Source organism: Elephantulus edwardii, unplaced genomic scaffold (assembly GCF_000299155.1).
Source record: "Elephantulus edwardii isolate Elephantulus edwardi_28Jun2011 unplaced genomic scaffold, EleEdw1.0 scaffold00070, whole genome shotgun sequence".
Classification (NCBI taxonomy): Eukaryota; Metazoa; Chordata; class Mammalia; order Macroscelidea; family Macroscelididae; genus Elephantulus; species Elephantulus edwardii.
In genome coordinates, this window is record NW_006399820.1 from 3360834 (window position 1) to 3379013 (window position 18180).

The 18180-nt window shown below is 38.6% G+C and overlaps 1 protein-coding gene across 1 annotated transcript in view; it reads left to right on the forward strand.

Moving 5' to 3' along the window:
* GPLD1 (glycosylphosphatidylinositol specific phospholipase D1) overlaps nt 1-18180 on the forward strand; it is a 98463-nt gene that overhangs the window by 66099 nt on the left and 14184 nt on the right. The window contains exons 11-15 of the mRNA XM_006888650.1: nt 2947-3012; nt 4848-4968; nt 12266-12405; nt 13564-13750; nt 16471-16581. Of these exons, the coding sequence (XP_006888712.1) occupies nt 2947-3012; nt 4848-4968; nt 12266-12405; nt 13564-13750; nt 16471-16581 (625 nt within the window). The remainder of the gene's footprint in view (nt 1-2946; nt 3013-4847; nt 4969-12265; nt 12406-13563; nt 13751-16470; nt 16582-18180) is intronic.

The following is an 18180-nucleotide window of genomic DNA, read 5'->3' on the forward strand; positions in this document are numbered from 1 at the left end:
GCATTTGTGTGGATCATGACAAGCTGTGGCTGACATTAAGAAGAGTGGGAATCCCAGAGCACTTGATTGTGCTAATGTAGAACTTATACCTGGATCAGAAAACTATTGTGTTAAAGTAGCAGGGGAGAACTGCATGGTTTGGAATTGGGAAGGGACTATGTTAGGGTTGTATTCTCTCTCCATTCCTATTCAATCAGTATGCTGAGCAAATTATCTGAGAAGCTGGACTCTATGAGGAAGAGTGTGGCATCAGGATTGGAGGGAGACTCATCAATAACCTGTGTTATGCAGATGACACAGCCTTGCTTGCTGAAAGTGAGGAGGGCTTGAAGGACTTGTTGTAAAAGATCTAGGAATGCAGCCTTCAGTATGGACTGCATTTTAATGTCTAGAAAACAAAGATTTTTACCACTGGACTGATAGGTAGTGTTATGATGGATGGAGAAGAGATTGAGACTGTCAACACCTTCCTCTTGCTTGAATCCACAATTAATGCCCTTGATATGAGCAGTCAGGATATAAGGAGACACATTGGACTGGGAAAATCTGCAGATAGGGATCTTTCCAAATTACTGAGAAGCAGTGATGTCAGTTTGAGGACTAAAGTGTGTCTGATTCAGGCCATGGTCTTTTCAGTTACTAGCTTTGCATCTGAGATCTGGACAATGAATAAGGATGATGGAAAAAGAATTGACGCCTTTTAGATGTGGTGTTGGAGAAGAGCACTGAACATCCCATGGACAGTCAAGAGAACAGACAGATATGTTCTGGAGGTGGTGCAGCCAGAGTGCTCTTTGGAGGCAAGAATGATGAGGCTTTTCTTCACATACTTTGGACATGTTGCTAGGAGGTGCTATTCCTTGGAAAAAGACATGATGTTGGGAAGTGTGGAGGGTCAGTGAAGGAGAGGAAGACCCTTAACCAGGTGGATTGATTCGGTCACTGGTGCAATGGGCTCTTATGTGTCAGAAAGTGTGAGGATGGCGCAAGATAGAACAGGGTTCATATCTTTTGTTCACAGAGTCACTATGGGTCGTGCTCAACTCAATAGCATGTAAAAACAACAATAACAACAACACTAGCATTGTTATTTTTAAAGATGTTATGTTTATATTGGAAAGATTAATAACACATAACCATATTAGAAAGTATGACCCACATTCATTTGTCTCTATAATCCATGTGTGATATAAAACCATCATCATATAAACAATTTTCAATCTCACTTTTAGTTTTCTTCTTCACTTAGCTAAAGAGAGAAGTAGTTTCACTGCTCCTTATTCTTTCAGTTGGAGAAAGTAATTTTAAAGAAATTTCTTTTGTTTTTATCCTTACTTAGCAAGGTATAAATGTCTGTGAACTGATTGCTTCTCTATACACATACCTTAGAAGCAGGAGCAGCATCCACTTCCGTAATAGCTTGCCTCCGGAAACCCTATGAACCTGGAGAGAGGATGAGAGACTACAAGTGTTGAGGACTCTCCTTCATAGGGTCACTATGAGTAGCCTGAGAATTGACGGCACTTAACAACAACAACATACACATACACAAAGAAGGATAAATAAAAATTTTTGAAAATTTATGGGAGAGTTGGAGAAGACCACAGATAAAGATAACACAAGGTCAAGGCAGAAAGAAAAATATTTATATTTTCACACTAAATACACTTACCAATTTATTAATAAGTAACTTTCCCAAATTTTACTTATAAGTTATTTGAAGCTCCATAATGCATTTTCCTAAAGAAATAGTGAAATAATAGTAGTTGAATTCTTGGCCCCTCATTCACTCCACTTAATGAAAATGTATTTGTAAATGTGCTAGTTGTAAGACTATTTCTGAATCCTGCTGGTAGATACAGAAGGATTCAGAGAAAGAGTCTTTTTATTAGCTTACGGTAGACCCTAACAAAGATTTTGACCGATAAGTTTGCCTTCAGCTTCTTACTTCTTTCTTATTTACTGAATTTCTCTTTCCGTATTTAGTTTTTACCTTAGACTGCAGTCTTTTAGTCTGCTGTGAGCTTCCCTTGGTCATTTCTGTATAAATCTTTCTCTTCTTTATACTTTACATTTTCTCAAGAATGTTTTCAAGTTTATAAATAAATGCAAGAATCTAACTCTTATTTGAACATAAATAGATAAAATTGAACAAAAGATGGCATTTTGTACTAGACTGGGTTATCCAGGAAATAGACCCAACAGGATAGCTAGCTAGCTAGCTAGCTAGACATATATATCAATAAAGAAATGTGTATTGATATCAGTATATTTAGGGAGAATGAGAATACTAGATCAAATTTAAGAAATTTGCTCAGCAACTGTGAGGGCCTATCAAAATGGGGCAGAGTGGAGGCAAGGTTGGAGATTCTTGTCAGGATGTCCATGTTACCTGATTACCAGAACTATTTCTTTGGCAAATCTCAATTTTGTTAAGGCCTTTGACTGATGGGACCAGGCCCACCCTCATTATCAAGGTTAATCTCCTTTCCCTAGAGTCAACCAATTACAAATGTTAATCACATGTAATACCTTCATAGTAACATTCAGTCTAAATTTGTCCAGACAACTGGGCACCACAGTCTAGTCAAGTTAATGCATAAAAATTAGCTATCAGATTTGGGAACCAGTTTCTTTCACTGTCATTAATCCTAAAGTGTTTCTTACTAACAATGGAGCCCCCAAGTGGATGGACTGAGGAGAGAGTGGGGAGGCTGTGAGTCTAGGATGATGGTTAGTATGGAATTGACTGTGTTACCATAGTTTCACCATCAGCCAGCTTAACTGCCCTTATTGGAAGGACTGGTACCTTTATGAGCACTGTATGGGTAAACAACTCTAAAGTCAGCTTATTGAAAGTGTTTTGAAGTCTATCTGATTCTCAGTAAAACCCATACTTGAAAAAAAATGTAGAAAACTGCTTGACTCATTTGACTATTTCCCCAGTGACTGCAGTCTACCTGAGAACCCTCTGTTCATAGCATGTGGCAGCCAGCAAAACAACACCCATGGGTAAGTGGATCCAAAGTATGCATAGAGGAGAGCATTCCACCCCAAGGTGTGCCTGTGGAGGTGGGGAGCGTGGGACTCATAGACAGATAGGTCTATGTTCTAATTCTAGCTCTGCCATTTACAGCTATGTGGTTTTAGAGTAACATTTAAATTTTCTGAGTTACAGCTTCCTCTTTTCGCAAAATAGAAAAAAAATACAGATACATGTTCCCAGAGTTATGCTCTGGCTCACAAGTGTAATGGATGTAAATCAATTACCTCATACAACCCCGCTCACAAAGTAGTAATTAATAGTGTGATCTCTGTTCTTTGGTGTTGTTGTTGTTGTTATTAATAAACTCTACCTAGATTTCACCATGAAAAGTATTTAGTAATGAGACAGGGTGGGGAGACAACCACTCTAGTTGATTTCTGAGGGTGAGGACCAGGAAGGAGTCAGGAACCAACCACCAAACATACATTCAGCAAATAATTTTATTAATAGAATAAACATATATGATTAATATAAGTATTAACATTAAAAGTAATAAAATAATAAGGGGCTATTTAGTAATCATTAGATTATCATTAGTGTTGTCATTAGGACTTCTCTCATAGAATGAACAATCTAGAAGTTGGATCATCACTAACCAAGTGATTTTAAGTGTTGTGTTATGAAGAAAGAAGGACAGAGCTCTGATACAATACTTCAGATAGTAAACCAGTCACTGTTTCTTAAATGATGTTTTAACTGAGATAGGTAAGGGTAAGATATATTGGGGCAGTGGTAGTTTAGTGGTAGGATTCTTGCCTTCCAATCTGTCAGTTTGCATTGATTTCTCAGCCCATCACCTCACATACAACTACCAACCAGCCTGCCATTGAAGGCTTGAATGTTGCTTTGATGATGATTAGGTTTCAAGGGAGCTTCCAGACTGAGAAGAAAGGCCTGGTGCTCTATGTCCAGAAAAACCAGCTAATGAAAAGTCTACAGATCACAATCAACCATAAGGATGACACAGACCACCAGACCTTTGTTTTTCTATTGTGTATGGAGTTGCCAAGTACTGGGGGCTGATTTGACTGAAATTGAAAAGAATAACACAACCAAGAATTACTTTAAAAAGGGCATTGTACTGAAAGGTCTAAGGTGACAAAGAACTTAGGGTTTTGGAAGAATTGGAAATATGCAGGAAGGGCTCAGAAAAGCCCTCTTTGTTTAATTTGTTTGATCAGTTAATTTTAAAAAAATTTAAGTGGACACATTTAGATTGGTTTGTAATCTCTATATCAGTGATATTTTACACAAGGTCCCCTTCATTCTTTCTGTTGTCTGCCTTCTGCTTCATTTCCTTACGAGGCCTAATCTGGCTCATATAGGCTAGGTAAAACATGGAATTTGAAAATGCATTTTATTATATAATTGATTCTAGCAAATCTTTAAAGATTAATCAGTAAGTGTGCCTGGAAACATATTTTCCAGTGAACTATAAACCAGTTTCTTGAGCTTTCAAGTGAGATGATTTCATTTTTTTAATAACATAGGAAGAATCTAAACACTTGACTTTTATGATATAGCTCAGAGCCTATAGGAAACATAACCTTATTGATGATGATTATCAAGAACTGATTTTTAAAACCTTAGAAATATGTTTTTTAGATGATTTATTAAAGTCTTCTGTGAAGGTTTTTATAACATCTTGCTTTTGTGATGGTGTTGTGCAAACATTTAGATGGTAATTGTGATGGTGTTTTAACTTGTGCTGAATTTGTTTTTGTTCTTCAGCTTGGTTCTTCAGGGAGTTGTTGATTGTTTTCTCAGTTTTAACAATTTTATTCCTTTCTCTTTTCCACAGCTTGAAAGTGCAGCAAAGTCCTTTTCATAGAAATCTTACTGCATCCCCAGTGAAAGATAGAGAAAGGAACATAAATTATACAGAAAGAGGAGTCTTCTTTAGTGTGGATAGCTGGACACAGGTAAGAATTTTCTGCTATTAATGGGGAAAGATGCAAATGCTGCTTTTTGGGCTTATTTTGTTTTGTAGAGTCATTGAGTATTCAATAATCCATTCAGTGTCACCAGGCAGGTGAACACCTTTGACCTCCACATCTTGTCTGTTCAGATATGTGCTGACACATGACTCTGGACCTCAGCTGCCTTTGGCACTTCAGGTTAACAGCCCCCTTTACTCCTTGTACCTGGGCCAATCTTGTTTTGGCCTTAATCTAAGGTATGTTAGCAATATTGGTTGCTCACAGTGTTTCTCATGCTGGGGACACCATAGGATATGCAATTCATCCATGAGATAATCTTTTAAAGGTAAGACACTATATTGGCATTGGTAGTTTAGTGATAGAATGCTCACCTACCACACAGGAAACCTGAGTTCAAGTCTTGTCTACTGTTCCTCAAGCAAAGCTACCACTCATCTATCACTGGTGATTTCTTTAATGCTTTGATGCTGAAGAGGTTTTATTAAAACTTCCAGACTAAGACAAGCTATGAATAAAGGCCTGGGAGTTTATTTCCCAAAACTAGCTAAGGAAAACCCTATGGACCACACAGGATTCTGCTATGCAAAGGGGCCACGATGAGTGGCAGGTGGTGTTTGGAGTACAGACCCCAAGAAGTGACAGTCTTAGAGAAAGTGACACCAAAATGACTGACTATAAAAATTTGTGCAATATTTCGGCAGAAATGTGTTATTTCTTTGTAAAATAGACCTGTAGTTAGTTGTAACAACAAAACTTTTGTTTTTAAAAAAAAATTTAAATATTTTTACAGCATATTCTTCCCATTTAATTTTTTTCTAATTAATTTATTGTTACACATTTTCCTCCCTGCACACCCCTCCCCCAAGTTTGCTTTTCTATTTGAAAAGAAAAAAAATTATTTCATTGTTATACAATCTCCCACCTCCCACCCCCAGAATCCACAGTCCACTTTACTATGCATTTCTTTTGCTGGAATCTTGTCATGAAAATAATACCTAATCATTGCATACAGAAGTGTACTCGGGGTGGGGGGTGGGGGAAGGGATGTGGGAATTGTATACTAATGAAGGAATTTTTTTTCTTTTTTTTTTTTCCTCTCTTCGGAGGGGGAAGTGAGCTGGTAGGGAGGGGTGGGAAGGGAGAAAATTGTGGCAATGAATGAATGGAAATCCAAAACCTCTGTAAAAAAAAAATTATTAAAAAAACCCCCTAATCATATATTCCTTTCAAATCATTCTCTCCATCATCTGTTTCAATGCCATATACATTATTTATCCCCACTTTTCTTATGTTCCCTCCAACTCTGATGTCAATCCCTTTTGACAACAGTGGCACTATGCACTATTTGTCCTTTTGTGACTGAGATATTTCACTTAGCACAATGTCCTCCCAGGCCACCCATTTTGTATAATATTTCATGAGTCCTTTGTTTTTCAAAGCAGCGTAGTATTTCATTGTGTGAATATACCACAGCTTCTCTATAGATTCGTTTGTTCATGGGCACTTGGGTTGTTGCCAACTCTTTGCTGTTGTGAACAAAGCTGCGATAAATGTAAATGTGCATTTATCTGTTTGAGTAGCGGTTATGGTTTCCTTAGGGTATATTCCCAGTTGTGGAATTGGTGGGTCAAATGTATTTCTACTTGCAACTTTTTGAGAAAGTGCCATATATATAGCCTTCCACAGTGGTTTCATCATTTTACACTACCACCAAGAGTGAATAAGGGTTCTAGTTTCTCTACAACCTCGCCTGCATTTGTTGTTTGCTGCTCTGTTGAATTTTTCTATTCTTACTGGAGTGAGATGATATCTCACAGCTGTTTTGATTTGCATCTCTCTTAGAGAATCTCTCTTAGAACACTTCTTCACGTGTTCGTTTGCCATCTGAATGTCTTCTTTGGTGAAGTGTCTGTTCATATCCTGTGCCCATTTTGCAGCTGGGTTGTTTACCTTTATCTTGATGTGGAGCTCAAGTATTCCATAAATTCTAGATGTAAGTCCCTTATCAGACATGTCATTGCCAAATATTTTTTCCCAGTCTGTGACTTCCCTTTATACCCTGTTGGAGAAGTTTTTGTATGTGCATAAGGATTTGATTCTTAGAAGGTCCCGTTCATCTATTTTATCCTCTCCTGGTTGTAGGTTTTTCAGGATGCTTGGAAGACTGTTCATGTTGTAGATTAGGACTTCTAGAGTTCTTCCAAGATTTTCTCTAATAAAGTTTATTGTCCTTGGTTTTAGTCCTAGGTCCTTGATACACTTTGAGTTGGTTTTTGTGTGTGGAGTGAGATGTGGATCTTGCTTGAGATAGTTTTCCAATTTCGCTAACACCATTTGTTAAAAAGGCTATTATTTCCCCACTTAACTATTTCATCTCCTTGTCAAAAATCAGTTGACTATAGATAGATGGGCTGATTTCCAAGTTCTCTATTCCATTGATATATGTGTCTGTCATTGTACCAGTACCACACTATCTTGACCATCATGGCAGTGTAGTGGGATTTGAAATCAGGAAGTGAGAAATGGTAGTGACAAATTTGAGTTAGATCCTTATTTCTATCTCTCTTTTTTAAAACAATTTTAATGAACATTTACAGAGATTTTGGATTTCCATTCATTCATTGCTGCACTTCTCTCCCCTCCCAGTCCCCCCCCCCCAGTTCGTTCCTCCTTGTTTCTCTTTTTAAGGAGTGCTTTGCTTATTCAAGGCCTCTTTCAGTTCTAAATGAAATTGGAGATTACTTTTTACATCTCATTGAAGAATGGGATTGGTATTTGTATTGGGATTGCATTGAATGTGTAAATTGCCTTTGGCAGTATCATCATTTTCACAATATTGAGTCCTCCTATCCATGAGCAAAGGATATTCTTCCATTTTCCCAGATCTCTTTTTGTTTCTTATAGTAATGTTTTATAATTTTCTTTGAATAGGTCCTTTGTGCTTCTGGTTAGATTTACTCCCAAGTATTTAATCTTGTGATTCACTATTGTGAAGGTTATTGTTTTTCTTAGCTCCAGCTCTGTATTCTCTTTTTCACTGTAGAGAAATCCAATTGATTTTTGTATGTTGATCTTGTATCTTACCACTTTGCTGAATTGGTCAACTAGGTCCAGTAGTTTTCTTGCTGAGTTTTTAGGGTTTTCTAAGTATACTATCATATCATCTGCAGATAGAGATAATTTTACCTCTTTTCCAATTTGGATACCCCTTATTTCCTTCTCATGTCTTATTGCTATCACTAAGACTTCCAGTACAATATTGAATAAGAGAGGTGATAGTGGACATGCTTGCCTAGTTCTCAAAGGGAATACCTTTAATATCTCTCCATTAAGAGCAATGTTGGCTCTCAGGGTTGCATATATGCTTTTTACTATGTTGAAGAAGTTCCCCTGTAATCCTATTTTGTTTAGTGTTTTAGTCAAGAAAAGGGTGTTGGATTTTGTCAAAGGCCTTTTCTGCATCAATTGATAGAGTCATGTGGTTCTTTTTCTTTGCTTTGTTAATATGATGAATTACTTGGATTGTTTTTCCTATGTTGAACCATCCTTGCATAACTGTTATGAATCCCACTTGTTCATGGTGAATTATTTTTTTAATGTATTGTTGGATTCCATTAGCCAGGATTTTATCCAGAATTTTTCATCAATGTTCATGAGAAATATTGGCCTATAGTTTTCTATTTTAGTGGTGTCTTTACCTCACTTTGGTATCAAGGATATGTTTGCTTCATAGAATGAATCTGGGAGAATTCCATTTTTTTCTATTTTCTGAAATAGTTTATGTAGAATTGGTGGCAGTTCTCTGAATGTTTGATAAAATTCACTTGTAAAATCATCTTGTCTAGGGCTTTTTTTGGCTGGAAGTTTTTTTGTTACCTTTTCAATTTCTTCTTTTGTAATGGGTCTGTCCAGGTTTTCAATATTGGTTTGTGTCAGTTTAGGTAGGTTGTGAATTTCTAAGTATTTGACCATTTCCTCTAGGTTTTCACATTTGAGCTTTTATTTTTTTATAAGCCTTATTTGTTGTTGTTGTGTGCTGTCAGGTCATTTGTGACTTATAGTGACCCTATGGACAACAGCTCTAAAGCCTGCCCTGTTCTGAGCCAGTCTCACTGACTCCAACACACCTACCCCCATTGCCGAGGTTTTGCTCTCCTGTGCTGTCTCTCCACCATTCTGAGCGTAATGTCCTCCTCCCAGGATAGGTACCTCCTGGCCACATGCCCAAAGTATGTGAGACAGAGCTTCAAAATCCTAGCCTCCAAGGAGAAACATGGTTTAATCCTCACTAAGTCAGACCTATTTGTTTTCTCAGTGGTCTATGGTATGCTCAAGATTCTTATCTAGCACTACAACTCAAAGACATTGATTCTTCTGTCATCCATAGTCATTGTCTGGCTCGCTAATGCATAACAAGTAATTGCTAAGACCTTGACCTGGATTAGGTGCATATTAGTCTCTAGACTGACATTGTTGCTTCTCAGTACTCTGTAGAGGACCCTGACAGCAGTTTACCTAATGCAATTCATTTTTTTTTGTTTTCTGACTATAGGTTCCAGAGTGTTGATTGTAAACCTGATTTACAAGTATCAATATATATATATATATATAGGACCAAAGTTATCAATTTTTTTAAACATTGTTATGCTCTCTGTTTCATTATTTATCAGTTATAATTATGCTTTGAATCACATGATTTCACATGTATGTTCTACAAGCAAGGGATGGGGGTAACATCAAGGTTACTGCACTCTGTGCCACCAACTCTAATGGCAACACTGTTTCCATGAACCAGAGGCTGACTTGACAGCAGCAAAAAACCCAACCCTTCCTCTGGAGAATCATAAAATGAAATGGAAAAAGTTTGAAAAATTTAGTTTAGTATAGAAGGGAGTTCTGGTAGTATAGTCCATAGGGAGTTGTTCTGCCAACCCAAAGTTTGCACCTCTCTGACAGTTCAAATCTACCAGCTGCTCTGAGTGAGAAAGACAAGCAATCTTCTCCTGTAACATTTACAGTCTCAGAAAAGCTGGTTAGAGGTTCAGCTATGAGCCAGCTCTGACAAGACAGCAATGAGTGAATGAATAAAGATGATGAATAGAAAAATAACTTATTACATGAATAGAATACAGTGAATACTATTACAGAATGAGGAACCAGTTAGGAAACAGTTGATGAATCTTTCCTTGAGAGGCTACCAGAGGCATCATGAAAGAGGTGGCATTTGAATTAGACTTGAAATGAAAGAACAAAAGAAAACAAAGAAACCATAACCCTAAAACTCACTGACACTACTGACAAGTTGATTTTGACTCATTGGGACCCTCTATCTCATTTCTGAGATTGCAAATATTACTGGGAAGAGACTGTCCATGTTTCTCCCAAGTAGCCTCTGGAGAGTTTGATCTACTAGAGATGCATGGCCTTTGGGTTAGCAGTGTTACATACTATCCACTGCCACTAGAGTAGTACTAGCTAGTACTTAATCTGTCAGAGAGGATTTTGTTGGTGGTTTTTGTTTTTGTTTTCTTGGGACACGAGGTGAGTGATATAAGGTATAATGTTCAAGTGCCACAGCTTTAGAAATCTTTAAAAATTTGTGATCAGTTGTCTCTGCATTTTCGTTTTTGTTCTGCATTTTTCAGACTATGTAGCCCATCTGACCTAGGAACCTCTAATAAACATGTATCATCTTGCATTTGTGTCAGAACGTGTCTCTTTTGCAAAATGATGAATTGCATGAGGAAGGGCCATTATATTTCCAAAGCATATCATGATGCTTGGCATACAGTAGGAGCTTAATAAATGTGTTCTAAATGGATGAGCACACTAGAACCAGACATTTGGCTCAGAAGTCTGTGCACAGAGACCAGAGTGATCATCATAAGGAAAGCAGAAGCAAGACCCCTGTCCTACAGGGTCCCTGTAAGCTGTGTCTCTCTAGAACCTGAGCTGTGCACTGTCCATGATGCTGAGCCTATTCTGAAGGCATGGGAAGTCTTATTCATTCTCATGACACTTTTGAGTAGATTTAGGTTTATGATCCTTGAATTTACAAGGATCCAACAACAGAATAGGCTAAGAACTTTTGATGGCATAATAGTGAAGTGTTTGGGTGCTAACTAAAAGGTTGACTATCCCCAATAATAGTTCTGTGGTGAAAAGACTGGGTGATGTGTTCTTATAAAGAATCAGGCCTAGAAAACCCTATTGGTCAGTTCTGCTCTGTTATATATGGCCTTATTTAGTTAGAACTGACTCCATAGCATACAACAACAATAATTCTTTTTTCCCCCAGTTAGGTACTGAAAATCAGTATAGGCCACCCTGACTTGGTTCGTTTGAGTTAAAACACAACTAAACTTTTCCTCCTATTGTAGTCAATTTCTTGAGGTTTTTATCAGGAGAGGTTAGTCTTTGAAAAAAGATATTTCAAGGGAATAAAAAGGGAAAGGTGGATGGTCTGAGAAAGAAAGGAAGACTTTCAGTAAGATGTATTGCCACAGTGACTATAACAATGGGCATGTGCATGTCAGAGATTGTGAGGATGGTGCAAGGTAGGACAAGTTTCTGATATATTGTTCCTAGGGTTGCTATGAGTTGTAGTTGATCAGAAGGCACAGAGCAACAACACAGCTCTACCATTACTGAGCATGTATGGAGAATAGTAATTTCACTCTCTTAATTGCTTGTCCAAAGTGATCTTGGATTCCTGAATAACAGAAACCATGAAGGGTTTGAGTATTTACCAAAAGGTTGGCAGTTCAAACATACCCAGGACACCTTGGAAGAAAAGTCTGGTAATCTACTTCTGAAAAGCACAGGCTTGAAAACCCTGAAGAACACATTTCTACTCAGACACATGTGGGGGTCACCTTAAGTAGGGGCTGACTTATTGCCAACTAGTTTGGTACTGGTATAAGTGACTTGTTGATTAAAACAAACTCACTCACTCACTGCTGTTCAAATTGGTTTTAACGCATAGTGACAACAACTAGGTTTCTGAGCTATGGATTTTTACAGGAGATTCCTATTTTTCCCCGAGGAGCAGCTGGTGGATTTGAACTACCAGAGTTGCAACCTTTTAGTTAGCAGTGTAACACCCTTCAGACTCTGCCCCCAGAGGTTCTCGTTGATAGTAACGAATATTTTCTTTTTTAGCACTTGTAACAATATCTTTCTTTCACAAAGACCCATACCTGTGACAGGCACCAGTAACTCTGTAGTAGTTCTGTAGATGTGATGTATTTTACCCACTGTTGTGCCTCTTTTCTTTCAGGATTCCCTTACCTTCATGTACAAGGCTTTGGAAAGGAATGTGCGAAAAATGTTGACAGGCGGTTCACATCAGTCACTTAAGCACATTTCCAACCCCATGGCATCTTATTTCCTGTCATTTCCATATGCAAGACTTGGTTGGTAGGTGTATTGGGGCATGCTTTCATATGTTTAAGGTTTTTTTAATCATTTACTTTTATCCAGTCATTGAGCAAATGCTTTATTTCCACTCAATGTATTATCAACCAAACCAGTAATTATTTACACTAAATAATGTAACGATACAATAAGATGCTTAATTTTGTCTGTTGGTATTGTAGTTCAGGTATTTGACTGCTACCCAAAAGGTTAGTGATTCTTGGGCAAAGATGAGCAGTCTACTTCTCTAAAGATTTACAGCTTAGGAAACCCTGTGGGCATCACTACTCAGCCCTACAGTCTTGATTTGCATCCAGTGTGCTTTAGTAAAATTGGTTAAAAGGTATTTGTCCATAAGGACCTTTCACTTTACTAAAAAACTACAACTATAAGTATTATTTTATAAGATATGCGTATATAAAGTTCAAATAACTTTGGAGATTAGAAACTTAATGCCCCCTAAACAATGCCTTTCTCTTTCCTCTCATTCTCATGCCTGGTAACCACTAGTAAGTCTGTTTTATAAATGCGGAATATATTTGTCCTTTGTGGCGGACTTATTCCACTCAGCATGTTTTCAAGGTTTATCCATGTTGTAGCATGCGTTAAAACATGATTTTTTTAGGGAGTTCTAGTGTCCTAGTGGTAAGAGGCTGTGCTATAATCCCAAAGTTCAAATCTACCAGCTGTTCCACAAGAGAGTGAAAGACAGTTTCCTCCCATGTCATTTACTGCCTTGGAAAACATACTGGAGGGTCAGTGATGGGTTGGTTCCAACTTGATGGCACACAGTCACACCACAACCACCACCACAACAACAATATTCCATTGTAGGGTTGTATTACATTCTGTCTATTCATTCATCTACTAACGGACATTTAGGTTGTTTCTATCTTTTGGTTATTGTGGAAAACGTTGCCGTGAACACTGCTGTACAGATTTCCCCATTTATTTTTTAAGTGGCCATAAGCACTAGAGTATAGAAAGAATTTTTGGTCCCCAACACAGACATTTGAATCTTTGAAGTAGTTTATCACTAAAACTAGTTGTTGTGAGAAAACGTTAAAGAACTGGATTCGAGAAAGGAAAGAAAGAAACAGGGGATAGTTATTCTCATAGCACTTGGTGGATACTTCATATACTCTCTTTTCTCTTCTACAGGGCATTGACCTCAGCAGACCTGAACCAGGACGGGCATGGTGATCTTGTGGTTGGTGCACCTGGGTATAGCCTCCCAGGTCACATTCAGATTGGACGTGTGTATCTCATCTATGGCAATGACCTCGGCCTGCCCCCAGTTGACTTGGACCTAGACAAAGAGGCTCACAGGATCCTGGAAGGCTTCCAGGTTAGGGTGAATCCCTAACAAAATTTAGTCACAATGACTGGTGACTTATATTTGAATAGCACGTCTCACTTTCAAAAAGAAATTCTATCTCATTCTATCCTCCCTGGTTGGTGCAAATAATTACACAGTCAACTGGTAATCAAAAGGTTGGAGGTTCAAGTCTACCTCACAGTTCTCAGAAGCAGTGCCTGCTGATTGGTTTCTAAGAAATTCACTACTGAAAACTCTATGAAAGTATAGTCCTACTCTGACACCCATGGAGATGCTATGGGTTGATTTGATGGCAACTGCTAGTCTTAGTAGTCAAAATACTATTGACTTTTGAGCGTTTGGTGCAATACCTTCTCAAATGCACATACTCTTTGGAGCTGCTTTGAAAAGCCCATCAATGTATTGTCCTTTGGATTCTAGATAATTAAAAAACTTGCTTTTACTATATAGTTATAACACATTATTAAGTAGAAGTTTTGATCTGGGTAATTTTTAAAAAAACCTTTGAAGATAGTGCAAATAGTTTCCAAATACCCTTAATCTAGTTTGTGCTGGTACTCATTGTCTTATCAAACATTTGTCAAAAAAGAAGAAACTGACATTGGTTGATTATTAGAAACTAAATTCCAGGATTTATTCAAAAGTGGTTCTTCATCATGACTGTACGTATGTTTATCACGTAGTCTGACCACTAATTCCATCTTTGAAGTACTGGGAATCTGGAAGATTTTCCAACTATCAGAGGCAGTCACCCATTCCAGACAAGAGCAACAAGGGAGGGTGTAAAGAGCTCTGCTATTAGTCAGATAAGCTAGGGACAGTGGCCTGGCACTGAGTGCAAGTACTAGTGGGAGGCACCTTGGACTCTGAGTCAGGTCATATTTGATGTCCCTTTTGCTTGTGTTGGCAATGTGAGGAGAAAATAAGAGAGCAAACTTGAAAATACTTGTAGAAATGGAAGTACAAGGGTTCATGATCCAGTTTAGGCTCTGATGGAAGGATTCCTGAATGGAACATAAATAAGCTACCTGACAGTGTAAGTGTAGCCCTTGTGGTGGAGTGAATTATGTGTTGGGCTGGTAACTAAAAGGTCAGCTGTATGAATCCTGCTTTGAAATCTTCTGTAAAGATGTATAGTCCTGGAAGACCTGATGCAAGATCACCATGAGTCAGAACCAACTTAACACAGTAGCTTTCATTTGGATATGCCTGTATATGAGGTTGCAGAATTCCAGTGGGATAGCTTTTTATGGAGTCTGTGAAAGCCTCAAGAAAGTTTTAAAAATATATACACACATTCCCATTTCTTCTTACAACTTCACAAAGCAGTCCCCTTGGCCAGATTGTGGTGGCAAATATGATTCTCTGTGCTTCTGTAGACTGAGAATAAGACAGTCAACTGATCCTTGTGGATGAGAAATTTTCTGGAAGACCACTTGGGGCAAAGAAAGAGGTGAGTGGCACAATGGAGAGAGGAAAGTTTTCTTACTCCAGACAGTTAAGGAACAGGCAAGCATAGGAATTATTCACTTTAGCCCTGTTCCTCTTATTAACTTCTCTGTGTCCCTTTTTCTACAATAAGAGGTTAGAGTAGATGATGCCTCAAATGCTTGTCTACTTTGAAATGCCATGATCCTGTAGGAAGTCTGGTTAGTTCACAGCAGTGTGGGTAGTGATAAAATGAACCGATCTTCAGAAAGCAGATGCTTCTGTGTATTAGTCTCCACCCTGGTCCAACATGCTTGGTGTCCACAAGTCATCCTCTCTTGTTTATCAAGTTCCTATCTTGCAGACTTCATAGATGCCTTTGTACAGGGCAATTAGTCAATGAATAAGAGATGTGGGAACTTGGGCATGTGTGTTATGTAGCAAGATCACCTTGTGAAAGACTGCTTATTGTTAAGTAAGGCATTGTGAAGGAACAGGAAAACAAAATGAGTTTTCCTGTTCTAGACTGATTCTAGAGGTTAATTGCAGGACCAGGGCTAGAAGGAAGAAACCTCATGCTTGCCCGTGTCTTAATCTGTCATGTTCCAAGTTATGAATGGTCACTGAGGGGAGAAAGGCACATCCACCTCTTTTCTTCACATTTTATTTTTTCTTTAAAAATAATAATCTCATGTGGCTAATGGCTAGTGTAATGGATAGTGGGATCCCAGAGAATCCTAAGTGCTCAAGAAGTGTTAGCTGCAGTTGGTGGTGTTCTGGGATTGTTATTTGAATACTTTCTAAAAAAAAAAAAAGAGAGAGAGAGAGTTGGTGTTTTTTTCAAATACCTAGAACTCATAGAAACTAGTTCTTTATTTTTTTGGAGACTCCCCTTCACCTCAGAGGTGAAGTGTTGTTATGTTGGTTCCAAGTCATAGCAAACTTCTATTAAGTTTCCAAGGTTCTGAAACTTTATGGAAAGAAATGGCACATCATTTTCTAGTGGAGGGCCTTTTAGACTAGGCCTGCTGATCTCTCAGTTAACAATACAACATGTCGCAAACTATATACCAGAGCTCCTTAATTGTCATTAGGACAGAGCTACCTAACTAGGGTGTCCTACATGTTAACAATTGCTGTGATTTTGTTCTTTACGCCTTGGATGATGGCTGGGACCCCAGGTTATCTCCACTCCAGCCTTGAGTAGTCCCTTCAGTTAATGCTTATCTGTCAGCAGGATGTCAGCAGTGCTTTTTCTGAAGACTATGACTTGATTAGAGAATTAATTTGTGCCTCTTCAGCCCTCAGGTCGGTTTGGCTCAGCCTTGGCCGTGTTGGACTTCAATAAGGATGGTGTGCCTGACCTGGCCGTGGGAGCCCCATCAGTGGGCTCTGAGCAACTCACATACAATGTAAGACTGGTATAGTGAAGGTGTGCCATTGTTTGAGGGAATAGTGTAGAAGGGCAGAAGGCACATAGGGGATTTCCAGAAATTGTAACTGTCATGTTGGTAAAGGATAGACCAGTTACTGTCAGAAGAACCAACAAATTGGTTTTGGAAGAAAAGAAATCAGGGTACTCCTTAGAGGCAAAGATGGTGGAAGTTCATCTCACTCACATACTTTGGGCATGAAGTCAGGAGGGATCTGACCTTGGAAAGAAACATCATGCTGTGAAGTGTAAGAGTGAGGAAGAGAGGAAGACCCTCAATGGGATGGATTGACACAGTGACTGAAACAATAGGTTTAAGTGTAATGGAGATTGTGGGGATAATGTAAGATAGGGAAATGTTCTGATCTGTTGGTCATATGGTCAAAGATGATCTCGGGACCCATCTGGGTCCTTGAAGTGACCTTGACTTACTTGCCAGAGCATATGTTCTTGCTTGTCTGGCTTTATTTTCACATCATAATTCTTGAATTTTACCAAGTTACTTTACTCTTTCTTTTTTTTTAATCAAAATGTTGAATGCCAGCGAAGAAAGCTAGAACTTCCAACCAGTCTAGCTTCCTGTCATGCCTTAGACTTTTTCATTCATGCACGTAACCCAGTTTATTCCCTTTGTCTTACTAAGAGTAGAGTTCCTGGCCTCTGGACCACAGGGCTCTCTCCTCACATGGACTTAATACCATTGCTGCACAAGCATGTGGGCCCAGGAGTGGCTGAAGAGGTCAAGGCCCATCATTTCCTGCAGAATCACCTGTCCTTCCCTCCTTACACACTAGTTAAGACTTGCACACACTTTGTAATTTCTTGAATCCACCATGCTCTCTCACTTTGGGGTCTTGGCTCATACAACTCGTTCTGCTGGAAAAACCCTTTTTCCTTTACAAATAACATGCCATTTCTTGTAGGAAGTGTTATCTAATTCCTGGGTTAGGCAGTGCTTCATTATATTCTCAGAGCATTCTGGGCTCTGCCCCTTATTGTAGAACTGTGTACACTGCTGTATAATTGCCTCTTTACCAGCTGTTCAGGAAGACTGAGATTGGTTTTAGTCATCCTGTATCTCTAGTATTTGGCTCATGATTCCCTGGTTAACTTGTGCTGGGAAATAAATGAAGACAGAGTGAACAAATGAATGGAAATAGGCAAGAAATGAGGTAGGATTTCATTCATAACACAAAGCAACACCACAGGATGCATCTTGAGGCAAATACATGGTAAACTGAGTGTTCAGAGGGTTAAAGTGCTGGCAGGATCATAGGATTTATGGAGGAGCAAGAAATTGAGCTTGGCCTCAAATGAGAGAGGAGGTGACAAAGTGATTGTACAAATAATTAGCAATGCTATATGGCATAACCTAAGTCAGATTCCTGGAAAACAAAGATAAAAATGGCAGTTTCTACTTTGGGGATTTTAGTTTTCTGATGCTGCTAAACCACCAGAAATATCACAAAGGTATGGCTTTACTGAACAGAAATGTATTCTTTCAATGTTCATGAAACTAGAAGTTCAAATTGAGGGCACTGGCTGTGGGAGAAGGCTTTCTCTTTCTGGGGAAAGAGTC